This window comes from Triticum aestivum, chromosome 3A, assembly GCF_018294505.1.
Source record: "Triticum aestivum cultivar Chinese Spring chromosome 3A, IWGSC CS RefSeq v2.1, whole genome shotgun sequence".
Taxonomy (NCBI): domain Eukaryota; kingdom Viridiplantae; phylum Streptophyta; class Magnoliopsida; order Poales; family Poaceae; genus Triticum; species Triticum aestivum.
In genome coordinates this window covers 550,786,512-550,813,871 of record NC_057800.1, presented here as the reverse complement: position 1 = coordinate 550,813,871, position 27,360 = coordinate 550,786,512, and the positions used below count along the sequence as shown (strand labels likewise).

The window sequence follows — 27,360 nt, the reverse complement described above, 5'->3', positions numbered from 1 at the left end:
AAGAACGGCGTGTATCCTGTTGATCTGTTGGGTGTAGTATTGATGCTCCATAACACAGATGGTAACTCTTCTAGCCAACAACCCGGCTTTCTCTGCAAAGGAACCATAAGCCGGGGCTTGATGCCTCTCAAGATCTCTTGATTAGCCCTTTCTGCTTGACCATTGGACTGTGGGTGTGCCACTGATGAAACGTCAAGCCGGATGTGCTCCCGTTCGCAGAACTCCTTCATGGCACCCTTGGACAAATTGGTACCATTATCTGTGATGATACTGTGTGGAAAGCCAAACCGGAAAATCACTTTTTTGATGAACTGAACCGTCGCGGCCGCATCACACTTGCTAACAGGTCCTGCTTCCACCCACCTTGTAAACTTGTCAACCGCCACCAGGAGGTGGGTCTTCTTATCTTTGGACCTTTTGAAAGGCCCAACCATATCCAGCCCCCTAGTCGCAAACGGCCAAGTAATTGGAATCATTCTCAATTCTTGAGCCGGCACATGAGCACGTCTTGAAAACTTTTGGCAACCGTCACATCGTCTGACCAGATCCTCCGCATCAGCATGAGCAATTAACCAATAGAAGCCATGGCGAAACGCTTTAGCTACCAAAGATTTTGAACCGGCGTGGTGACCACAATCTCCTTCATGGATCTCACGCAAAATTTCACAGCCTTCTTCAGGAGACACACAGCGTTGAAACGCCCCTGATACACTGCAATGATGCAACTCGCCATTGACAATAGTCATGGACTTGGACCGCCGGATTATCTGTCGGGCCAGAGTCTCATCCTCTGGTAACTCGCCCCGGTTCATGTACGCCAGGTAAGGAAGCGTCCAATCCGGAATGACATGAAGAGCTGCCACCAATTGAGCCTCCGGATCAGGAATAGCCAAATCCGCTTCACCAGGGAGCTTGACCGACGGGTTGTGCAGCACATCCAGAAAAACATTGGGCGGGACCGGTTTGCGCTGAGAGCCCAGCCGGCTTAAAGCGTCCGCTGCTTCATTCTTCCGTCGGTCCACGTGGTCCACCTGATAGCCTTTAAAGTGACCTGCAACAATATCCACCTCACGACGATATGCTGCCATGAGTGGGTCCTTGGAATCCCAAGTGCCAGATACTTGTTGAGCCACGAGGTCCGAGTCACCGAAGCACTTAACTCGACTTAGATTCATCTCCTTAGCCATCCGGAGACCATGGAGCAAGGCTTCATACTCAGCTGCATTGTTAGTACAAGGGAACATTAAGCAGAGAACGTAACAAAACTTATCACCTCGTGGGGAAGTTAATACGACTCCAGCCCCCGAGCCTTCCAATTGCCTGGATCCGTCAAAATGGATGGTCCAATATGTGTGATCCGGCTTTTCTTCAGGTGCTTGCAGTTCCGTCCAATCATTGATGAAATCAACAAGTGCTTGAGACTTAACCGCCGTCCGAGGCACATACTTCAATCCGTGCGGCCCAAGCTCTATAGCCCACTTGGCAATCCGGCCAGTCGCTTCCCGGTTCTGGATGATATCCCCCAAAGGAGCAGAACTGACCACCGTAATTGGGTGCCCTTGGAAGTATTGCTTAAGCTTCCGGCTTGCCATAAAAACTCCGTACACCAGCTTCTGCCAATGCGGATACCTTTGCTTGGACTCAATGAGTACCTCGCTGATATAATAGACCGGACGTTGAACCGGATGCTCCTTACCTGCCTCCTTTCGCTCCACCACAATAGCCACGCTGACCGCACGAGCATTAGCAGCAACATATAGCAGTAACGGCTCCTTGTCAATGGGAGCGGCGAGCACAGGCGGATTGGCCAATTGCCGCTTTAAGTCCTCAAATGCTTCATCAGCAGCGGAACTCCAGACGAACTGATCCGTCTTCTTCAACATCTGATACAAAGGGATTGCCTTCTCACCAAGGCGGCTGATAAACCGGCTTAACGCGGCAATCCGGCCTGCCAGGCATTGAACATCATTGATACACTTCGGTTTAGCCAGGGAGGTGATGGCTGTGATCTTCTCCGGATTAGCCTCAATTCCCCTGTTGGACACCAGAAAACCCAATAACTTGCCTGCCGGTACACCAAAGACACACTTGGCCGGATTAAGCATCATCTTGTACGTCCTCAGGTTATCAAAGGTTTCCTTCAAGTCGTCAACCAAAGTCTCCTTCTCCCTGGACTTAACCACGATATCATCCACGTAAGCATGTACATTACGGCCAATTTGCTTGTGAAGACAATTTTGTACACACCGTTGATAAGTTGCCTGGGCACTCTTGAGCCCAAAGGGCATAGACACATAGCAGAAGGCTCCAAAGGGAGTTATGAATGCCGTCTTCTCCTGGTCCTTAACTGCCATTTTGATCTGATGATAGCCAGAATATGCATCCAAAAAACTTAAACGCTCGCAACCCGCCGTAGCATCAATAATTTGATCAATACGGGGGAGGGCAAAAGGATCTGCTGGACAAGCCTTATTAAGATCTGTATAATCCACACACATGCGCCAGGTGCCGTTTTTCTTAAGGACCAGCACCGGATTGGCAAGCCACTCAGGGTGAAAAACTTCAACAATAAAGCCAGCTGCTAAGAGCCTGGCTACCTCTTCTCCAATCGCCTTGCGTCTTTCTTCGTTAAACCGGCGGAGGAACTGTTTCACCGGTTTGTATTTAGGATCCACATTAAGGGTGTGCTCAGCGAGTTGCCTCGGTACACCTGGCATGTCAGAGGGCTTCCATGCAAAAATGTCCCGATTCTCACGGATGAACTCGATGAGCGCGCTTTCCTATTTCGGATCCAAGTTGGCACTGATGCTGAACTGCTTGGACGAATCGCCAGGTACGAAGTCAACAAGCTTAGTTTCTGCTGCCGATTTGAACTTCAGGGCCGGATCATGCTCCGTAGTTGGCTTCTTTAATGGAGTCATGTCCGCAGGATCAACATTGTCCTTATAATACTTCAGCTCCTCGGTGGCACAAACCGACTCTGCGTAGGCCGCATCTCCTTCCTCGCACTCCAAAGCGATTTTACGGCTTCCGTGAACCGTTATTGTCCCCTTGTGACCCGGCATCTTGAGCTGCAAATACACATAACAGGGTCGTGCCATAAACTTGGCGTAGGCCGGTCGCCCAAACAGGGCGTGATATGGACTTTGGATTTTCACTACTTCAAACGTCAATGTTTCCGACCTGGAATCATGATCATCTCCAAAGGCCACTTCCAGAGCTATCTTACCAACAGGATATGCTGACTTGCCAGGTACCACACCGTGGAACACCGTATTAGACGGTTTGAGATTTTTATCTGTTAGTCCCATACGACGGAAGGTCTCATAGTACAAGATATTAATGCTGCTCCCTCCATCCATGAGCACTTTGGTGAACTTGTAACCTCCCACCTGAGGCGCCACCACCAGAGCCAACTGACCCGGATTATCAACCTGGGGAGGGTGATCCTCTCTGCTCCATATGATTGGCTGTTCAGACCAGCGTAGATAACGGGGCACGGCCGGTTCAACAGAGTTGACTGCCCGCCTCTGAACCTTCCGGTCTCGCTTGTCCAAGCTAGTGGTGAAGACATGGTACTGCCCACTATTCAACTGCTTTGGGTTGCTCTGGTAACCTGACTGTTGCTGCTGCTGGTTGTAACCACCCTGGTTGTTCTGATTATTTTGATTATTATGTCCGCCCGGATTACCATTAAATCCTGAACCGGAATTTCCTCCACCGTAACCCGGCCCGGATCCTGAGCCACCGCCGGAGCCGTGATCATACCGGAAAGCATTAGAATTCTTGAACTCCTGCATAATGAAGCAATCCTTCCAAAGGTGGTTTGCTGGCACCTCCTTCGTCCCATGTCTTGGACAGGGCTGGCTCAGTAGATAATTTAGGCGGTCCGGGTTAGGGTTGGGTGCCCCACTGCGATTTGGCGGTTTACCCTTGCGTCGCTGGCCCTTGTCCTGCGCGTTGGTATTAGCCACAAAGTCCATGTTACCATCCGCTTTACGCTTGCCTCCACCACCATTGCCTGCCAAGTGATGCTGCTGACCTTTGGAGTTGTTGTTCCTCTTTCCCTTCCCTGCCTTGTCATCATCAGATTCGGGATCCTTGGTACTATCAGAATCAGCATACTTTACCAAAGCAGCCATGAGGGTCCCCATGTCAGTGCAATGGCGCTTCATCCATCCCAACTTCAGCTTTAGGGGCCCAAACCGGCAGTTGCCTTCTAGGGTTAAGACTGCGGTGTCAGCGTTGATGCGGTCTGATGAATGCAACACTTGTGAGACCCGGCGCACCCAATGAGTCGTCGATTCTCCTTCCTCCTGGACACAGGCAGCTAAGTCTACTATCGACATGGGCTGCTTACATGTATCCTTGAAATTACTGATAAACCGGGCTCGTAATTGGGCCCATGAACTGATAGAATTGGCCGGTAAGCTTTTTAACCAAGTGCGGGCCGTTCCTTCAAGCATCATGGTGAAGTACTTCGCACATGCCGCATCATCCACATCAAGCATCTCCATGGCCATCTCATAGCTCTCCACCCATGTCTCTGGGGGTTGATCCGCCGTGTAATTTGGTACCTTGCGCGGGCCCTTGAAATCCTTGGGCAGACGCACATTGCGTAAAGCGGGGACAAGGCAAGGCACCCCCAAAGAGCTAGAAGTAACACCGGGTTCGACTGAAATAGTTGGACGAACCGGCGTAAGCTGCCGAGCCTGATACTGTGCGGCTAACTCGGCCTCCCTGCGTGATCGGGCCTGGTCCACCACTTCCTGAGCGTTATCAGCACCACCCACCGGGTTGTTGCCGTGGGGTGCTCCATGTCGTTCATTACTTGACACTGCTGGTTCATCCATACGCCTGCTATAGCTCCGGCTTGGACGAGGGGTTGAGTGGATCCGGTCGCGGCTGTACGAGTACGCTTCCTGTTGGACCAAAGCTGTCCTAACAAGCTCCTTGACCCGTCGTGTCTCTACCGCCTGCGACGAGTCACCTTCAATTGGAATGGCCTCCAGCCATGCAGCAGTGGCAACGAGATTTTCCATTGGGTTGGAGTAGTGACCCGGTGGTGTTGAAACAGCCTGAGGTATGACAGTGTTTTGACGAGGCGGATTCATCAGACGGGGCTGAACCGGCGCACCGGTCCCCGAAGCTTCCGGCTGGTTTCCCTCCAGCGGATTACTGGTTCCTGCTCCTGGGGTGTTGAAAAGGTCTCTGGCCTCGAAAACCTAAGGCAAACAGGATCGGAACTTCCTCTTCATGACTTCATGCGACACGTTCTAGTCCAACATGAGCCTGTAGGCTTGTGCGTCTAAAGCGGCCCGTTTTGTGGTCATCCTGGCATTCTCAGCTGCCAGGTCCGCCTTGGCCTGGGTGATCTGTTCCTTCACCTTTGCAATCTCCGTGTTGTGGACTTCCTGATCCGCCGGATTAGCTTCTGCCATAAGCGCAGCCAATGCATCAAATAGATCTGATAGAACTTGAGCCGGCGGGCATGCAGAGCTTCCTGCCCCCGGCAGCTGTCGCCGCTACTGAACCGGAGGTTATTGGCGCAGCGGTCGAAGAATGAAGCGCTGCTTGTGTGCCGGCCATGAATATTCCAACTCGGTTGGGTTGATCAGAGGGGTCCGGAATACTGTCGCCATCGGAACAGCCCCCAATCCGGCCGTCTTGTAGCTGATATAGAGATTCGGTTTCTCCGGTTGATGACTCGTCGCCGGAATAAACGACGGTCTCGCCGCGAGATTCCGATCCATCCTCATAACTTCCTCCATGGATGATGCCCACGAAGGCACGCTTCACGGCCGGTTTAACCCGGGCGGATCATGCACGCTGAGCCGTTTCGACGAGGTCGGTGCAGATGTCCGGCTCAGGGCCCGGTTCACCGATCCTGCCGATGAAAACGTGTATGCCACCAAAGGGGACCCGGTACCCGTACTCAACTGAGCCGGCCTCGGGGCCCCAGCCTGCATCATCGATGTAGAGTTTGCCGCAACGACTCTTAGTCATCTGGCCCACAATGTAGCCCTCGAGTCCTTCAAAGCGGCCCTCCAAGAACTTGAAACCATCGTGCGATAGCCCCATGGTGGGCGCCAACTGTAGTGGTTTTGTCACGGCAGATGTCCTAGAGAAAGGACTTAGTCGTGGAGCCATCGTGACGGGTTAGCTTGAAGGGGTTAAAGCGGACACAGGGACACAAGAGAGTTTATACTAGTTCGGCCCCTTCGATGAAGGTAAAAGCCTACGTCTAGTTGTGATGGAATTGATGGGGTTTCGATGACTAGGGAGCAAAAAAGCTTCGCCTAAGTCTCGAGTTGTTGTCTGTTGTCCTTGAACCGCCGCCGGGTCATCCCCTTATATACACGGGTGACGCCCGTCGGTTCACAAAGTCCCAATACTGGCTCATAGATGTGTCCGGTTTGGTCTCTACTTATTCCTAACTTATAATACAAGTTAAATACCAACGCCGGTTTACGGCTATAGGCCTTGAACCGACTATGGGCCTTGAGCCCTCATCTGCCTTCTTGGGCTTTAACATACTTAACTACTGACGAAGTTAACCCGACCCAGATAGGCCGGTTTACGCCCAGTAGTGATATCCCCAACAGTGACCTTTCTCATATGCCTTACAATACAAGTTTACATACACGACGGTTTACAATCATGGGCCTTAAGCCGCGTTTGGGTCTGGGCCCTCTACTAAGCCTATCTATGAACCGCGATAAGATCTTGGGCTTCATTGTTATGAATCGTCATTAGGATGACCTGGCCCCTCCTGGGCGGGTTATACCTAATAGTTATATCCCCAACACAACCCGAGGGGCACCTCCAACTGAATGAACAAAAAAATGTCACCTGGCACCGTTGCTGAAGTCATGGAGTGGACGCGCGGTATCCTGCTGTGGTCAAGGGAGCCCGCCGTTGAGGTGGAGCCTGATCTTGGTGCTCACGCGCCACCACCGCAGGCGGCACATAGTCTTGACGTAGTGGTGCTGGGAGTGCACGCGTGAAAGTATCGAGATGGACCTAGAGGGGGTGAATAGGTACAATTACAAATTTTAATTATTACTCAGCAATTTTAGGCAATAATGCAGAATATGAAGGTGATCCTAACAATTGCGAGTGTAGTACTAAGTGCTAAGCAAGTAACACAAGTATGTAAGTAAGCAAGCACAATATGATATAAGTAAGTGCTAAGAGACAAGTAACCACAAGTAGATAGTTAGGTTTAGGAATAATCGCAACTCCGGGAGACGAGGATGTATGCCGATGTTCACTTCCTTGGACGGAAGATACGTCACCGTTAGAGAGGTGGATGTTACCACAAAGGCACACCAACACCACGAAGGCTCACCCTATTCTCCCTTTGAGACAACACCACGAAGGTGTTTCTCAACCACTAGTGGTAGACCTTGGGGTGGTCTCCATACCCTCACAAACTTTTCTGGCGGTAATCACAAAGGTCGATTCCTCTCCGAAATACTCCTACCGCCTAGGAGTCTCCAACCTCCAAGAGTAACAAGAACTATGAGAAAAGCTCAAGACTTGCTCAAATCACGAATTTCTTTGGTGCAAAGATGGGAAAGGAGTGGATCTATCACTTGGTTGGAGAACTTCTCTCAAGTGCTCTCAAATCCCTTGGGGATCTAAGATTTGGTGTGGAAGAGTGAGAGAGTGAGTGAAATGTGTTCTTAGCAAGCTCAAAGTGAATGGTCAACCTTATCTTGTGGGGGGAGAAGGCTATATATAGTGGAGGTGGAGAAGTAACCGTTTGAGCAACACAAGTGCATAGGAGGCGTCGGACGTCTGGATAGGGCCGGACGTCCGGTGGCACAGATAGGTCCGGACGTCCGACAGACGTCGGTCGTCCGGTCGCTGGAGAATCACAAGCCACGAATCAGCATACAACTAACGGACGTCCGGACCGATTTGGTCGTCTGGTGACCAGACATCCATAGAGGACCGGATATCCGTAAAAACTGTTCTGTTGAGTAAGTGTCGGACGTCCGGAGGATAACGAACGTCCGTGGACCAGACGTCCGGAGAAGCTCGGACATCTGTGAATATTGTTCTATGAAGAAACTCCGGACGACCGACGAGAGCCGGACGACCGGATAGCTGAAAGGGATCGGACGTCCGTAACGTACCAGATGTCCGGTGAAAAAATGGAGTTGTGGGTTTTGAGCAAATCTTTCACTAGATCCATCGATCCCCTCTTAATATTGTGGGATCCCTATACTCAAGAACAAACCATAAACAAAGCCAAGGCTATTGTCTTGTATCTCCAATCTTGAGTTACATGCATTTGTCTTTAGTCATGATCCACACACGGCCTATGAGACATAATCATGAGATATACTTGATAAACATGATTAGTCCCATACATGCATGTTGTCATCAACATCAAAATAAGATTAAGGGCATGATTGCACTTTCAATCTCCCCCTTTTTGGTAGTTGATGACAACATACATGTACTTCTTAAAATAAAAACTTTGGGTATCGAAGAGATTTGTTGCAGAGCTCCCCTTAACAATGTGCACAAAGAAAAATAAGCATGAGAGGAGCTCCCCCTCAGGGTGATACCAACACATTCAAATCATAAGTTGCACATGATAACATTCAAATAGATTCATCACTCATATCATAGAACCTAAAGTAACAATGATCATAACAAGGTTCATGGTACGATACATATCATAGTGCAATACAAGTTAACATCACATGTTATAGTACTATGTGGATACACTACTCCCCCTTGGCAGCAAGTACCCAAAAAGGGGGCCCAGAGGAGCAACCAGAACATCATCATCATCATCAGAACCCAGCCTCATCATCATCATGAGCACCACTACCACCGACCTCGTCAAGGAAGTCAGACTACTCAGGACCCAAAGGAAAGCCAAAGTCAGAAGGGGGCTCATCAGGAAAACGGTCATCATCACTCACATCGAACACTCCGGAGTCTCTCAGTCGAGCCTTCAAAGCATTTTTGGAGGTGATAATGCGCGTGACAACATCGTGATTTTGGGAGCAGTTAAAAGTAACAGCCTTCATCAAGGTAGAGTGAGCCTTCCCAAGAAAGCGAGCAATGTGACCAAAGGGTGCAGATCCGGAGGGAGCAGGACGAGGAGTGCTAGCAACAGTTCGGCGCGGATGAGCAGAAGAGGAAGAATCCTTGGGAACATAGTCATCGGCCATGTGTGCGGGAATGACCCATCGCTCATGCAAATGAGTGCGGACAATAGGAAACGGAGCCACACTTTCGATAAATGCCTGAAGAAAGGGAGCATGAGGAAAGGCCCGCTTGTACTGGAGAGAAGCGAGACGAATCTCATGCCATAGAAAATGAGGCACATTGATCTTCCCTTTCGGAGACGCATAAAGGCGATGCATGAGATCGATGCAGTAGCTACTGCAAGAGCCCTTGTCACCCATCTTAGGATAAATGGTGTGAATGACACATTGATAGATAATGAAGAAAGGAGCGCGCCAAATGGAGACTTGGTTAAAGCCCTTATGTTTCTCCTCATTAGTCAGGTCTGGTATGGGTTTGATAAGATCAGCACATACATCGGTGCCCTTGGGTCTATGTTCGGGGTCATCATTGTGAATTTTGAACCCGGTGTCAGGAAAACCAAGGGCAGCAACAAACTGAGAATAGGAAGCCGAGAGCTTTGTGTCCGAGGTCATCCAAGTAACAATGTTATTTGGACAGAAGAAACATGTGGCGTATAATTGATGAATGGCGGCTTGGTTAAAGTCATGTTGAAATGCAAATGGAGCAGCAAGATTGGACGACTCAATGAGCTCAATAGCCCCAGAATATTTGTCCGAATGAGTACGAATATGCTCTAAATCAATGCACTAATACAGAGAAAGACCCTTAGGAATGATGACAGTGGTAAAAATGTCAGCTTGGACTTTAGTGCGAAAACGATTGTCCTGAGAGTCTTGAGAAACCGTAAATTGATCAACATCATGATGCAACTTAAGATAGGAAGCAACAGGAACCTCGTTGAACCGCTTAACTTGGCGGCCAGGGGTAAAGGAGGTTCGAGAGAGATATGACAAGCGTCACCGTGAGGTTGCACCGGAGGAGGAGGAGGCTTGAAGGTGGGACGACAAGTACCCGGCTTGGGTGCGGAGGAGCGAACGGCGACAAACTCGGGCTGCTCCAAATCCTCCAGCTCATCCTCATAGTCGGAGCCCTCCGAAGAGGAGTTGCTAGTAGAGCTGTGAGGGCGAGCGACACACTTCCGAGGACGAGTCCACTCCTGTGAGTCACCGGAACCACCATGGTGAGACATACGAGATGGCCCACCGGTGACCTGCTTGCACGCGGAGTGCTTGGTCTTGGGCATCTCGACCTAGAGGAGGAGAATGGCCCAAATCAGCAACCCCACCATAGATCGAAGAATCGATGGATGAGGTGAGAAGAGATGGGTGCTACCTTGGAGTGAAGAACACGGAGGAAGGCGGCGACCAGAGCAAGTCAGGCAAGGGGTCGCGTTGGGGACTGTGGCGACCAGAGCGATGTGGCGTCGGCGAGGGGCATGAGCGGCGAGCGACCATGGCGAGGAGCATGAGCGACCGCGGCGAGGAACACGAGCGGCGAGCGGTCGCGGCGAGGAATACAAGCGGCGAGCGGCCATGGCGAGGAGACAGGGGCGGCGGCTATGGGGAGCGAAGGGATTAGGGTTGACCCGAACCGCACCCCGCGCTATATATAGGTGCCCGAGAAAGTCTCGGACGACCGTGTCCTACGGACGTCCGGTGCCTGAGTCAGAGAGGAATTAATGGACGACCGGAGTTCTTCGGTCGCCCGGTGCCTGAGAAAGTCCCGGAAGACCGGTGTCCTACGGACGTCCGGTGCCTGAGCCAGGGGATAATTAACGGACGACCGGATATCTTCGGACGCCCGGTGCCTGAGAATGCCTGAGCTAGGGGAGGAATTAACGAACGACCGATAGACCGGAGGTCCAGACCCAAGGTAACAAAGAGCTTTTTACGGACGTCTGGATAGTACCGGATGACCGACACACAAAAATTTTCTGTAAAACTTTAGATGATGACTAGGGGGGAGATGATGATGGCAATGATGAATTGGTATAATATCAAGTAGTGCGTAACCTATGTCAATACAACAACATCACCAAAACACATACCGCTCATATATTGTTCTAGTGACAAGAGCAGTGGCTACGGCCACCATGTATGAGTATACGTGACATGGCTCCACAAAGAATGGAACTTTGCGTGCATAATCACTACTCCATCATAGAAAGCTCCATAGTTAGAATAACATGATAGCCTTGAGAATGTTTGTTCTTTTTATGCATTTCATAGGGTGAGAGTACTCATTAGTTGAGTGTCTCCCCCTAAATATATGCCTACATCTAGACAAGACATTATGACAATGCATGCATGGGTACTAGTTTTCACATAATGTTGTCAAGCTCCAAGATACCAAGTTCACGCCTAAGTTGACAAAACCTTGCTTCATCCAATGGCTTCGTGAAAATATCTGCAAGTTGCATATCTGTCCCAACATGAGCAATATCAATATCCCCCTTTTCCACATGATCTCTCAAGAAGTGATACCTAATATCAATGTGCTTGGTGCGGGTATGATCTTTGGGGTTCTCAGCAATATTGATGGCACTTTCATTATCACATAGAAGAGGCACATGTCTATAGGTGATACCGTAATCCTTCAAAGTTTGCCTCATCCATAGTAATTGAGTTGCACAACTGGCGGTTGCAATGTATTCAGCTTCTGCGGTGGAGAGAGCAACACAATTTTGTTTCTTCGAGGACCAACTTACCAAGGAGCGTCCAAGGAATTGACATGCACCGGAGGTGAACTTACGGTCCACTTTGTCTCCAGCCCAATCCGCATCCGTGTACCCAATGAGATCAAACTTAGCATCCTTGGGGTACCATAGACCCAACTTTGGGGTGTGAACAAGGTATCTAAGAATATGCTTAACCACCTTATGATGACTTTCCCTAGGGGAAGCTTGAAATCTAGCACACATGCATACACTAAACATGATGTCTGGTCTAGATGCACAAAGATAAAGCAATGAACCAATCATAGAGTGGTATTTAGATGGGTCGAAGGGGATACCGTTTGTGTCTTCAGTGAGTACAATTTTGGTTGGCATAGGTGCCTTACATGGGCTAGCATCAGACATGCCAAAATTTGCTAGGATATCCTTGAGGTATTTTGCTTGAGACAAGAAAATTCCTTCTTGAAATTGTTGAATTTGAAACCCGAGGAAGAACTTCAAATCCGCATTGAGTGACATTTCAAAATTCTTGGTCACTGAAGCCGCAAACTTCTTGCACAAATGAATGTTAGGAGAACCAAAAATGATATCATCTACATAGATTTGGCATAAGATCAAATCACCTTTGTCTCTCTTAGTAAAAAGAGTGGGATCGATCACCCCTCTCACAAAGCCATCATCGAGTAAAAACTTCTTAAGATGATCATACCAAGCACGAAGTGCTTGTTTGAGGCCATACAAAGCCTTATGAAGTTTATACACATAGTCTTTGTGATCGGGGTCAACAAACCCAGGTGGTTGTGATACATATACTTCTTCTTGTAGAGGAGCGTTAAGGAAAGCACTCTTCACATCCATTTGATGTAATGTAAAGCCATTGAAAGCAGCATAAGCAAGTAAGATGCGAATGGATTCCAGACGGGCAACGGGGGCAAAGGTCTCACCAAATTCCAAACCTTCAACTTGTGAGTACCCTTGTGCCACTAACCTTGCCTTATTGCGGATGATTACACCATTGTCATCTTACTTGTTCTTGAAAATCCACTTTGTTCCAATGACGTTGTGTTCCGTAGTTGGCCTCTTGACTAATGACCACACTTGATTGCGCTCAAAGCTATTCAACCCTTCTTGCATAGCAATGAGCCAATCATTGTCAATCAACGCTTCTTGTACTTTGAGAGGCTCAACACTAGACACAAACAAGAAGTGAGCACAAAAGTTTGTCAATTGTTTATGAGTGACTCTACCTTCTGATATGTCGGTGAGAATTTTGTCAACATCAACACGACCGGCCACTCGAGGCATGATGGAGGTTAAGGTTTCGCAAGGTTCAGCTTCATGTCAATCATCCACATCCTCAACATATGGATCATTGATGTGTGGTGGAAGGTCTTCTTCTCCATCTTCCATTTGTTGAGGTTCATTGTCAATGATTGCACTTTCTTGTTCTTGTCCTTGGTGATGATCTTGTTCTTGATGTTTATCATGAAGAGGAACTTGATCATCATCTTGTACTTGGTCTACGGGTATTTGTTGAACAATAGGAGCTTGAGGTGGTATGGGTGTTGAAGTAGTTTGATGATGCGTGAAGCTTCCATCTTCTTCTTCATCATCATGAGGTTCTTGCTCCATTGGAAGAAGTGCACCAACACCCATGGTCAAGATATCTTGAGAAGAATCTTCTTCACCTACATCACTTAGATCAACTTGCTCCCCATGTGAGCCATTAAATTCATCAAACACCACGTCACAAGTTTCTACAACACATCCATTGGATTTGTTGTAGACTCTATAGGCGTGAGAGTTTGATCCATAGCCAACAAATATGCCCTCAATGGTTTTGGATTGAAATTTTCCTAACCGTTCTCTTTTGTTGAGAATGAAACATTTGCACCCAAATACTCGAAAGTACTTGACATTTGGCTTGTTCCCAGTTAGAAGCTCATATGGAGTCTTTTCCAATATAGTGCGGAGAAAGAGCCGGTTTGATGCATGGCAAGCAGTGTTGACAGCCTCGGCCCAAAAACTGTGTGGTGACTTGTATTCATCCAACATGGACCTTGCCATCTCCACAAGTGTGCGCTTCTTTCTCTCTACTACACCGTTTTGTTGGGGAGTGTATGGAGCTGAATATTGATGTTCAATCCCTTCATCACTAAGAAATTCTTCCAAGGTGTAGTTCTTGAACTCGGAGCCATTATCACTTCTTATTGCCAAGATTTCTTTGTCAAACTTGCGTTGTGCTTTCTTGGCAAAATCAATGAAGGTGATCTTCGTCTCGTCCTTGGACTTGAGGAAGAAAACCCATGTATATCTTGAGTAATCATCAATAATAACAAGTCCATACTTTTTCCCACCAAGACTATCCCATGAAGGAGGCCCAAAAAGATCCACATGGAGGAGCTCCAAAGGCCTTGAGGTAGACACAATATTCTTGGGTGGGTGCTTTGATTGATGTTGCTTCCCGGCTATGCATGCACTACACACACGATGTTTCTCAAAAGAGACATTTGTTAGTCCAAGGATGTGATTACCCTTTAAGAGATCTTGAAGATTTCTCATGCCGACATGGGCTAGCCGGCGATGCCATAGCCACCCCTTGTCGGCCTTGGCCATTAGACAAGTTGCATGCAATGTGCTCTCTTTTGAGGAATCAACCGTGTAAAGGTTGCCATCCAACTCTCCAACAAAGGCCACTTCGAAAGTATCTCTGTTAAAGACTTTCACATCTGTTAGTCCAAAGAGTGTATCATAACCAATAGAAGCCAATTGGCAAACAAAAAGCAAATGGTATTTAAGGGATTGGACAAGCATGACATTTGCAAGCGACATGTCATTTGTGATAGCCACCTTGCCCAACCCGAGTACCTGTCCTTTTGATCCTCCACCAAACATAGTGCTCATAAATGGTTGAATAGCTTCCATGAAATCGTAGAGCAACTTGCTATCTCCGGTCATATGATTGGTACATCCACTATCAATCACCCATTTTACTCCACCGGAGAAAGCAACCTACACACAGTTATGACTTGGTTAGAGGCACCCATTTTGCAATGGGACCTCTCAAGTTAGTCACAAGGGTCTTAGGGACCCAAATAGCATAAAACCAGAATGCATTTCGAGGACCAACAAACTTTGCATAAACCTCTCCATCCTCAGCCTTATAAAGTACATAGGATGGACGCATGAACTCTTTTGGCTTGTTGAGAGTGGGCATGCCCCTCATGGCCTTCCCACTAACAACCTTACCTTTCTCCTTGTGCCCTTGTCGTACAAAAGTTTCTTTTAGAGGGGTGGTGCACTTTTGAGAAGTTGTCTTCTTCTTGCTTGTGCTAGGGTCAAACCCGAGTCCCTCTTTGGCGAACACTTCATTGTGTTGGCTCAATAACTCATCAAGGTTCTTTTTCCCTTGAGCACACGTCATGAGCCCTTTCTCAATTTGAGCCTTGAGAAAGCGATTTTCCTCAAGAATAGATGCTAGATCACTACTAGAGTTAGTAGTACAAGCATCAACAATGATAATAGGATAAGAGTAAGCCTTGGCTAGAGTTTCAAGATAAGTAAGCTTGAGTGTCTCAAAACTCTTTGTAAGAAGAGTGAGCTCTTCTTCCTTAGTCTTGAGGGACACGGATAGGAGCTCACAATCCTTAGAGAAAGAAGCATTTGACTTCACAAGCTTACTTTTATCATTCATCAACTTGTCACAAGAGTCAATAGCCTTTTTCAAGGAGGCAAGATCTTTAGTATGAACATCAATCTTTGCATCAATTTTCAAGCATAGTTCATCATTTTGTGTTTCCTCATATTGGACTTTCTGCTCAAGGATTTCATATTTTTCCTTTTCCTCGGTGATGAGGGTTTCGAGTTCCTTAATGGTGATGGTGTGCTTACTCACCATCTCCATAAGCATACGAAACATAGTGAGCTTCTTTCCTTTGAGGGAGCACATGAACTTATTTAGTTTAGCAAGCATAGGATCATCTATATCATCATCCTCATGAATATCCTCTGCATCAAGATACTCATCACTAGGAGTAGGAGGAGTGAAAAGATAAGGATTTGATCGTGGAGTTACCTTGACCTTGTCGAGAGAGCTTTGGTCATTTCCATCTTCTACCACGGCCTTTGCCATTAGGCACTTGTGAGCATTGCCCTTGTAGTCCTTCATATAGTTTTAGGTGACAACATCACCACTCTTGTTGACTAGCCTCAACGTGTTTTAAGAATCTTGAGCAACTCCGGCAACACTACTAACATCATCCAGATCGGATTCTTCTTGAGCAACCATTGCTTTCCCATCTTTCTTATTGAGCTTGGAGCCCTGTTCAACAATTCATCCGATTAACCAGTTAACTTGCTGATTAATCGCTACTCATAGGGTCACCGAGTAGCCGATAAACCAAAAAATCATTCGATTAATTGATTAAATGGCCGATTAACTTGCCGATTAGCAGATTAATCCCCTAGTCGCTAGCCAACCGAGCAGCTACTAGTTAACGATTTCTTCAACAATGGTTTGGAGTTCAAAGGATTTGGCAACTTCTTCTTGGGAAAGGTCTTGGGAAACCTTGGTTTATCCTCCCTCTTCTCATAAGGGCACTCGTTGGAGAAGTGGTTGGTTTCTTCACAGTTGTAGCATTTTCTTACTTTCTTCTTTTGAAATCTTCCCTTGAATTTTCTCGCGCTAAACTTCTTGACAAAGAGAGCCATGTCTTCATATGAAGGGCCCTCATCGGATTCAACCTCATCACCATCTTCATCATCATCTTCTTCTTCTTCACTTTGCTCATCTTCACATACATGCTTGGCCTTTAATGCAAGATTAATCTTTGATGTTGGAGTACCATGCATGGCAAGATGTTTTGTGGCATTTTCCTTTGACTCTTCAAATAGTTGGAAGGTGGATATGATGTCATCTGTAGTCATTTCCTTGAAGGCATGGTGTTGTCTTATGTCCCACACCATTTGGTGGTGATATGGGGCAACAGCATGAAGCAACTTGTCCACAAGATATCGCTTAGTCGTGTTGAATCCATCTTGTGTCTTGTCACACTCACATGACTCAATGTCAGCAGTGAGAGTCATGAGACGCTCAAGGAGTTGATTGGGAGTTTCACCTTTCTCCATACAAAAGTTTTGTAATTGCCCCTTGGCAATTTCATATTGAGCACTCCGGATGGTGGAGCTACCGGTCTTGGATCTTATAATACTTTCCCATAGTTCCTTTGCACTTGTGATGTGTATGAAAGGTCTCCTTTGCTTTTCAATCATACCTCTCCTTATACACATGGTTGCAGTGTCATTGAGATTCTTGTCATAAATTTCTCTTGGTGTAGGATTCTTTGGATCAACCACATGGTAACCATACTCCAAGATCTCCAGCATCTCATCATTTCCATATCGAAGATGATCCTACATAGCAACTCTCCACAAGGCAAAATCGGAAGTGACATCAAGTAAAGGAGGTTTGCCTTGAGGGTTATATTTTGGTTTCTCAACTTGGGGTCTTGCATAAAGCCAAGGAACACTAGAGTGATCATTGTCAGGAGGTTGTTGACCAAGTGAAGGAGTAGGCACAGTTGGCCTTGAAGCCGCACCACCAGAGAATGGTGCAAGCACCATGGACAACGTGGCTAGTCTCATTTGTACCAAGGCCTCAAGAGAAGCATCATGCTCCTCTTTTTGCTTAGCAAGGGCCCGTTCCAGATCCTCAGAAGTAAAGGACTTGACTTCTGAAGAAGCCTCACCTTTATCCTTCGGATCTGTAACAAGGGGAGTCCCATCGGGGTTCATCTCGCTCTAGGGCGGTTAAGCCACAAGAATAGAGCACGAGGCTCTAATACCAATTGAAAGGATCGAGATGGACCTAGAGGGGGATGAATAGGTACAATTACAAATTTTAATTATTACTTAGCAATTTTAGGCAATAATGTGGAATATGAAGGTGAGCCTAACAATTGCAAGTGTAGTACTAAGTGCTAAGCAAGTAACACAAGTATGTAAGTAAGAAAGCACAATATGATATAAGTAAGTGCTAAGAGACAAGTAACCACAAGTAGAGAGTTATCTTTAGGAATAACCGCAACTCCGGGAGACGAGGATGTATGCCGATGTTCACTTCCTTGGAGGGAAGCTACGTCACCGTTAGAGAGGTGGATGTTACCACGAAGGCACACCAACGCCACAAAGGCTCACCCTATTCTCCCTTTGAGACAACACCACGAATGCGTTTCTCAACCACTAGTGGTAGACCTTGGGTGGTCTCCAAACCCTCACAAACTTTTCCGGGGGTAATCACAAAGGTCGATTCCTCTCCGAAAGACTCCTACCGCCTAGGAGTCTCCAACCTCCAAGAGTAACAAGAACCATGGGAAAATCTCAAGACTTGCTCAAATCACGAATTTGTTTGGTGCAAAGATGGGAAAGGAGTGGATCTATCACTTGATTGGAGAACTTCTCTCAAGTGCTCTCAAATCCCTTGGGGATCTAAGATTTGGTGTGGAAGAGTGAGAGAGTGAGTGAAATGTGTTCTTAGCAAGCTCAAAGTGAATGGTCAACCTTATCCCGTGGGGGAGAAGGCTATATATAGTGGAGGTGGAGAAGTAACCGTTTGAGCAACACAAGTGCACAGGAGGCGTCGGACGTCCGGACAGGGCCGGACGTCCGACAGACGTCGGTCGTCCGGTCGCTGGAGAATCACAAGCCACGAATCAGCATACAGCTAACGGACGTCCGGACCGATTCGGTCGTCCGGTGACCGGACATCCGTAGAGGACCAGATATCCATAAAAACTGTTCCATTGAGTAAGTGTCGGACGTCCGGAGGATAACGGACGTCCGTGGACCGGACGTCCGGAGAAGCTTCGACATCCGTGAATATTGTCCTGTGAAGAACCTCCGGACGACCGACGAGAGCCGGACGACCGGACAGCTAAAAGGGATCGGACGTCCGTGACGTACCGGACGTCCGGTGAAAAATGGAGTTGTGGGTTTTGAGCAAATCTTTCACTAGATCCATCGATCCCCTCTTAATAGTGCGGGATCCCTATACTCAAGAACAAACCGTAAACAAAGCCAAGGATATTGTCTTGTATCTCCAATCTTGAGTTACATGCATTTGTCTTTATTCATGATCCACACACGGCCTATGAGACATAATCCTGAGATATACTTGATAAACATGATTAGTCCCATACATGCATGTTGTCATCAACATCAAAATAAGATTAAGGGCATGATTGCACTTTCAACGCGCATCTCCTTGCGGTCGCTGCACCACCTGGCAGCTTTCCTCGTCACGCGTCGACGCCCTGTGCGGTGGGCCACGACGTGGAGCCTCGCTCCTTGGCTTGAGGGTGACGTCTTGCCTGGGAGGTGGAGGAGGCGTGCCATGGGCCACGTCGCCCGCGAGAGGCGGTGGTGGAGGCAGTGAGCAGGACGGTGCAGGGGTCTCTCCGGCGGCGCTGATGAGCTCGGTGATGCGGTCCAGCCAGTCCTCGTAGAGGTCGTCGATAGGGCGATAGAGCAGGAGCTAGCGTTCCATGAGCAATGCATCCTGTGCGTTCGCCGGCCCGCGACGAGCATGAGACGATGAAGCGGCCACCGGGGTCAGCGATGGAGTGGCGGTGCACCCATCACGCCGCACAGAGGGCTGCATCGACTAAGCCTGCTGCCCGTGGGCCGCATGGGCCAATGGCAGCGTTGGCTGCGGGCGACGGGGAACGACGCTGAGCACCATTGCCCGCGGGCGCCGTCTGGGCGACGCGAGCGGCGAGGGCGGTCCGGCGCTCAACACAAACTCCATGAGCATCAGCCATGGGGACGGCGTGACGGCGTCGAATCGACTAGAGGAAGAGAGGCTCCGACGCACCCCTACCTGGGGTGCCAAATGTCGGATTTCGGGCTCCGCAGACCCTTGATAGGTTCGAACTCTGGGGTGCGTGCGAAGAACTCAACCTCCCCAGTCTGCCTACTCGCCAACCTCATGGCCTAGCTCGATGTACAGGAAGGAAATGGGATACAGCAGTTTACCCAGGTTCGGGTCATCTTGCGATGTAAAACCCTACTCCTGCTTTTTGGTGGATTGGCCTCTAGGTGGGTTGTGGATGAACTAGTACAATGGAGGAACAACCTCTAGAGGTGTGTTCTTGAGCTGGTGGGGGAGAGGATGATCTGAATGATTCGTCCGTTGGTCCCTCCATCGATCGATCGACCGATCCCCCGCTACGGTGATGGCTAGGCCATATTTATAGTGGCATTAGTCCTCTTCCCCCAAAATGAAGGCGGGAAGGAAGGCCAAATTCGAAGGGGGACAGCTAGTACATCTTATTCTGACAAAAGTAGTCTTCGCCTGCAAAGCTTCTGGTCGTGACGCCGTGGTCGGATCGGCGATGACCTCCGTCCTGCCGTCCTGGCGGTCTTTTTCTTGTTGCATGGGAATGGAAACTTTTGGCTAATTCCTCGGGACTCCGCGCCTGCGCTTTCCTCCTTAGCACCAAAGAGAAAACTGTTGTACAGCGCCCGTTGGCGCTCGACTGGCCTTGGTCCTCATGGCTCACGCCATCCGATCCTCGCGAGGTGAGGCTTGCATAGAACTCTCCGCTCCTCAGGAGCCGGCCTGAGGAGGCTGCTCCTTCTGAAGGTCTTGGTGTCGGCATTTCCTATTTAGCGTTGCAGGCGCCGGTTATAGCTGTTTCCGCAAACCGGCGCCTGCAGCCGCGGTAACTGGGTCTGGCCCATCTTTTTCCTTTCCTTCCTGTCGTGAGGACAAAAAACACACGCTTTGGATGGGAATCGATCCCGCGACCTGACGGTTGTTAGCCTCATGCGCTAACCACCGCACTAACTCGTATTAGTTGCCCAAACTACTGCTTCTTCACCTTTTCTTCTTACAACGATTCCTTTTTCCTATTCTTTTTCCTTTTTATTCAAAACGGTTTTTTTATGTTTTTTTTCTTTTTCTTTTTTCTTCTTTTTGGAACGGTTTTATATTTATTTTGCTAATTTGAAAGAACTATTTTTAAAAAAATCGGTGAACTTTCTTTCACAATCGATGAACTCTTTTTCAAGATCGATGAACTCTTTTTTCAAAATTGATGAACTCTTTTTCAAAATCGACGAACTGTTTTTCAAAATCAATGAACGTTTTTTTAAATTCAATGAACTTATTTCAAAACCGATGAACTCTTTTTCAAAACCGATGAAATCTTTTCACAATCCGTGAACTTTTTTTCAAAATGGATGAACTCTTCTTCAAAATCGATGAACTGTTTTTCAAAATCGATGAACTTTTTTCAAAATGGATGAGCTTTTTTAAAATTCGGTGAACTTATTTCAAAATCGCTGAACTCTTTCCCAATTTGATGAACTTTTTTCAATTTATGTGAACTTTTTTCAAATTTGATGATTTGAAAAAATGAATGAAGGTTTCCAAATCTGTGAACTTTTTTGAAATCTCGATTTTTTTTCTTTTTTTATGATTTTTTCTTTTTTCGTTTTCATCTTTTTCTAAAGTCAATGGTTGACCAGTCAGTCAACTGGTCAACCGCAACCGTACGAACAGCCCTCGAGGCTCTCGATCCAGCGAGCGACCAGGCGAGGCGAGTTTAGCCGTGGTCGCCACATGGGCCGGCCCACGATTCGGCGGCTGTGAGCGCCAGCTCCCTTAGCTGGCGCCTGAAGCGCCAACTAGGAGCTCCCCTTGGTGTCGTCCGTCTCACGAGGCTTGGCCCGTTGCAAGGGTCTTGAGTTGTTAATGCCGAAGGTGGGCCGTACCAGGCTGTCGATGGAGCCACGCCGTGGGCCGCAGGCAGGCAAGTCTAGGCACTCCTGTTTCAGAACACCGACAGATCTAAGGGATAGACAGCTTCACAGTGAAATCGCCCCTCCCCCCCCCCCCCCCCCCCACGTTGGCCAGAGTTGAAGACCCTTAAGATCATATGCCTACAGTGTGCATCGAGGTGTTTTTGGGTTGATCGTTGGCTTGGCACCGATCCCGTGCACATCTTACTTGAACCTCCAAGACAGGGATGCCCCAACCGTTGTCCCCCATAGTGGAAATTCATAGCAAGTCTCGTGATCACATTCTCAAGAGTAGTGATGACTAGCAAGTCTCGTGATCACATTCTCAAGAATAGTGATGACAAGGTGGTGTTTGTCGGCATCGCCGGCTCCACCGACTCTAACAAGGTTGGCATCGTCACGTGGACTCAATTGTATTATTAGTTCTCCATCCAAGGATCTTTATGCATAAAGGAAGGACCGGTGCCTAATTTTATATTTCTGTAGGTTCCTTGTAATAGTTGTGCAGTAACCACTTTTACCTAGGTCCATCCGGACCCTCATTGATGTTAAAAAGCAAATGCATTACTTACTTAGATTGCACAAAACACCAGCGCTAAGTTCTTCATTACCTTTTTTCCCGGAGAATAACTTCATGACTTAACGCGGTCACTCTCTATTTTGCTTAAGCATGATGTATTGATATGACAGTACCTTTCTCTCTTTCCCAGCTGCCACCATTGTAAGTTAAATAAATAAATAAAATTGCCAGCATTGTCCATTTTCCAAAGAAAAATGCCACCATTGTCAGAATTAACGGCTGACTCACGGCCAGCGCTTCTGTCAGGGAACACGATTAGTCGGGAAGAAGTCGCTATCTTTCCCGCGGTTGCTCGCTGGCTCTCTTTTACAATTGCATCGTTGACACAAGCAACGGCGATTGCTAAGCTTAATTAGCACGTCAAAATCCCAAGTTAGTAGGCCGACTGGTTTTGTTAACAGAAAAACAAATGGTATCAACTCCGGCTTACATATGCGTGCACCCGGCACCACCCGATGCAGCGCGTCTGCGCTCGTGAGACTTGGCCGGCTCAACTCCCCTGTCAGCCTATGGCCCCAAAATACATCAGATACATGTGCATCCTGACCATTTCGCCCTTACCGCCTGTACTAAAAACCGCTTACCCGGTGGGTTAACAAAACAATTCTCTAAATATTTAAAACCAGGCACCTCGACTGCACAAGCAACCCGGTGTGAACCCCATCATCGGGTGCTCGATTCTCAGCCCAGAGATAACGGCGACGTCCTCGAGTTGGCTCTATAAAGAGCAAAGAAACCTCGACGACCTAGCCAGTACCAGTACCAGTAGCGCTCCGTCTGTTTTTCATTGTCGGAAGCAACCTCCACGCTCCCAGTACGCAGCAGATGACGAAGGGCGGCGGCAGCGAGACGGGCGGGTGCCTCTGCATCGGGGCGCCGATGCGCGCGCTGTCGCGGGCGTGCGACTCGGCCTGCGACCTCTACGTGCGCGGCATGTCCGGGTGCGCCACCCGCGTGCCGGCGGGGGCGGTGGCAGGCGGCCGCGGCTCCGGCTTTGTCAGATCGGCCACGGCCGTGCACCTGTGGACGAGCTCCGACCGCGCCGACGACCTCGTCCGCGCCGGGTCGACGAAGCAGCGCCGCGTGGCGACGGCCGATCAGCCGGCGGATGTCGGGGCGGCAAAGAAGGGCCGCCTTAGTCCGGTGGCGCCGGCGATCGTGCCGGCTCGGAGGAAGGGGCCGGCGATGGCGACCATCGCCGAGAACGGGCCGTGCGACTTCGGCGCCTGCGCGCTGAGGCCACCGGAGCTGAGGAAGCGCGCCACGGCGGTCGGCGGGCAGGGCGCGCCTGGCGGTGGGTTTGTCGCCGTCATCGCGGGGACCGAGGCCTTCGCGGCTCGATCGTGACGCGTGCGTGCAAGACGCGCGCGCGTAGCGGCTGTGTACAAAACTAGCTTCTAGAAGTCCAGAGGTCGATTTCACCCAACACACCAGTTTTCTCGCACTTTCTCGTGATTTCTTGCTGATGTGTAAACAGTTTGACAAGTAGTGCAAATACTATTATGATCCGCACAGAATATAGTGCAGATATAATGACAAAGTCTGTTTTAAACCATGTCTTTGTAGTGAACTGGTGATAATCTGACTGAACACCAATCTCCTAATCCGTGAAATCAGGATAAAGGTTGTCAAACGCACGATTATATCATGTGGGGTTCTATAGCTTTAGGATCTAAGTTAATTGGGGTTATTTGCGAACTTGCCATATGATTCTTATCCAAGTAAGAATGTGCAAACATTCTTATCTGACAAGCTTGGAATGTAAGGGCATCTCCACCGCCGTCCATAATAATGGATACATCAAACGTCGAAGGGCACGTCCGGACGTGTCCGTGGACACAAAAAAGGGAGACGGCCATCCAACACTATACATCAATGTTCGTCTCTGTTTTGTTCTCATAAATTTAGAGCACTTAAAATAATTAAAGATAAATATCATCTTTCGTCCATAATCATGTTGCGCAAATATTTTAATGCAACAATAATTCAAATATAATTATACAATCCAAACATGAGGGTTTCCAATAAAATAGTTTAAATTTGAATTTAACTTATTCAAATATTTTTTTTAATTTTCTGCTCAACCAGATCTAAAGTTGCTCGATGATGAATCTGTTGATGCATTTGGATAAAATCCTCGAACATTGTTGGGTTCTGCTTTGGAAGTTGTATAGAATCACCCACATGCTTAAATTAACGACCTGGCGAACTTCGTCACCTTCATCCCCCACAATCATGTTTGGGCATAATCACACAAGTTGTCATCACCTCCCACAACGTCTGTGGATCCCATATGCAGGTCTAGGAACAACTACAAAACGGGCTTGAAGCACTCCGAATGCCCTCTCGACATCCTTTCTAGCTAGCACATTTATTGTCTTTGATCAAAGTAAGCACTTTTCTCACCCACTGGATCATATATGGTCTTGAAGAAGGCCACTCACGAAGGATAGATATCATCACAAAGATAATAGTCCATGTTGTACTCATGACCATTGATGGTGTAGTTGCATGAAAGAGCTTGTCCCACACACAACCTTGCAAATAATGGAGACCGTTGCAGCACATTGATGTCATTGCGAGACCTGAGCATCCCAAAGAAAGGGTACCAAATACAAAAGTCTTGTGATTCAACTACTTCAAGAATGATGGCGGGTTTTTGTAATGGGCCTGATATTGCCCTTGTAGAGAATATGGGCAAATTTTTCCATTGCCAGTGCATGCAATCAAGGGATTGTAGCATACCTAGCCAACCTCTTGCTTACGACAATGCCATGAGTCATGTGGTGTCTTTGTTAGTTGGTTCTCTCAAGTATTCCGCTCCAAACATCTTGATCACGGTCAATGGCGGAGCTTTGTTGGGGCCAGGGGGGCCGCTGCCCCCTCACCCCCCCCCCTCCCAGCCTTTGATCAATTTCTGAAGAAAAATTATTTAGGGAGGCTTGGATTAGACTTTTTTTTAGCATCTGCCACCCCCCCCCCCCAACACTGAAGTTTTTTGTCCCCCCCTCCCACCCCCAATGATCTTCGGCTAGCTCCGCCACTGATCACGGTGATAGCAAACCGGACTATGGCCTCGAGACATGTGGTTTCATACAAGCTTTGTGGTGTTGGGGTGCAACCCCATCGTGAAGAAATACTTCATCCAAATGGTGTCTTCTCCAACTAGTCGCATTACATGCTTCACATGGAGTAAGTATTTGTCGAGGAACTTGGTTCGTCGTGTAGTGTGCTCCAAGTAGCAACTAATCAGTGTAAGAAATGTCGCCATTTGATAGTACATGCTACATACCCGTTGTGTGGTGTCGAAGAAGAAGATACTCTCCTTGCTTTGTCCACTAGCCTGAATGTTGGGAAGCTTTCAGATGCAATGGGGGAGGAGTGGTCGATCCCTCGCAAGAAAGAGGTTGTTGTCTCAGTCCTGAAGTGGTTGTTTTGTGTTTTTTGAACAAAATGGAAGTGGTGTGATCCATGATATTGCTTCTCGTCTGTCAACTTTGGAACCTCCGGAATGATAAACTACACAGCAAGCAAATACCACCGGTGCACATCTCGAAGGAATTCCTTTGTAGCTATCTCAAAGCGGTTCTACAATTAATACATCAGGCCATGAAGGAGGTACTGAAGGGTAAGATAATCATTGAATGGGCTCGGCCTATTTTCTCAGAGGTAACAGTGGCGTGGCCTCGGCAAACCATAGAATGGATGTCTTTGTTTGTTGATGGGTCCCTTTTTGAGGCCGATGGAATGGCATATTCTGATATGGTGTTGCGAGATGAGGATGGGAATGTCCTTTTGTTTAGCATATAGGCACTTGTTTTATTGCAATGATGCCCTCGGATCGGAGATACACTTAATTTTGGAGGGCATTACTCTCAGCTTGCAATGAAGGATCACCCCAAGATCATCCAAGCAAACTGTGTCGCTCTTATTGGAGCTCTCACTAGTACCTTGATGGACCATTCCTGCTAAGGTCATATGCTAATTGAAATCAAGCTTCTATTTGAAAGCCGTGAGTTTATTCCCCAGAAATTACTTAATTCAAAAATAGGGTTGATCATTGTTTAGCTCATCATTGTAGAATTGGTGTTACCACTGATGTTTGGTTGTGCCAAATAGCATAATGTATTAGCGGACGGAAACCCTGTTAACATGGTCCCCGCAAAAAACCTGTTAAATAAAACTCAATATTTTCGTTGAAAACACACACTCTTAACTACCTTCCCAATATCCACAGTATTTCGCGCGCGCACACACACACACACACACGACACTGCAACAATATAGACCGATCATGGATGGAGCCACACGCTGGGCACACAGGACTTGCCTTTCTAGGCCGCCCAACAAAAGCGAAGCAGCTCGCTCGGCCGGATTTCCTTATTTTGATAACCAGTTAACGCGGTCTGTCATTAAGCGCAAATCCGGTTTTATGGGAAAGTTGTCCACTAATCCCTTGGCATTCAAAAAGTTCGTAGATTTAAAGAAACTTCATACATTTGATAAAAAAATCACAATTTTGAAAAATGTTCATGGGTTTGAAAAATAATAACAAATTTGAAAACTATTCACATATTTGAAAAAGTTTTTGATTGTTAGAAAAAAATCATGAATTTGAGAAAAGTCTGTAGATTTTGAAAAAAGTCAGGATTTGAGAAGTTCACGATTCGAAAAAAAATCATGGATTCTAGGTAAAAAAATCACGATTTTGAAAAAAAATCATCGATTTTGGGAAACAAGTTCACAAATTGAAAGAAAGTGATTTTTAATAGAAGTTAGTGCATCTGGAAGTTGTTCACCAATTTAAAAAAAACATCACAAACTTCAAAAAAGTTCACGGCTCAAAAAAACGTGAATTTCATGGATTAAAAAAATACAAACTTGAAGATAGTTTTCGAATTTCAAAAAGTTTGCGCAAATAATAAATGAGAAATAAAAAATCAAAAAGAAAAGGAATGGAAAATATGAAAAACTAAACCAAAAGAAAAAACGAAAAATTAAATAAAAAAGAAAAGAAAATAATTCATTGAGAAAGATATCAGAAGCTTCCCAAAACTGGCCTAGGAAGCTTTACAAAACCAGGGAAGAAAATCCATTGGGTGCGCTTGGTAGGCCAGCCCATTTAGAATTATAGGAAGGGATGGGGTGCGCTTGTTTGCACAATAATCCTTATCGGGCGCAACTAACC

General features: G+C 47.5%; 1 protein-coding gene across 1 annotated transcript; it reads left to right on the top strand.

The window, feature by feature from the left end:
• The first annotated feature begins 22,863 nt into the window (after positions 1-22,863).
• Positions 22,864-23,757, top strand: LOC123058606 (uncharacterized). The gene has a single exon (XM_044481311.1). It carries the CDS (start codon positions 22,998-23,000, stop codon positions 23,517-23,519), a length of 522 nt encoding a protein of 173 aa, XP_044337246.1. The 5' UTR covers positions 22,864-22,997; the 3' UTR covers positions 23,520-23,757.
• The last annotated feature ends 3,603 nt before the right edge of the window (positions 23,758-27,360 follow it).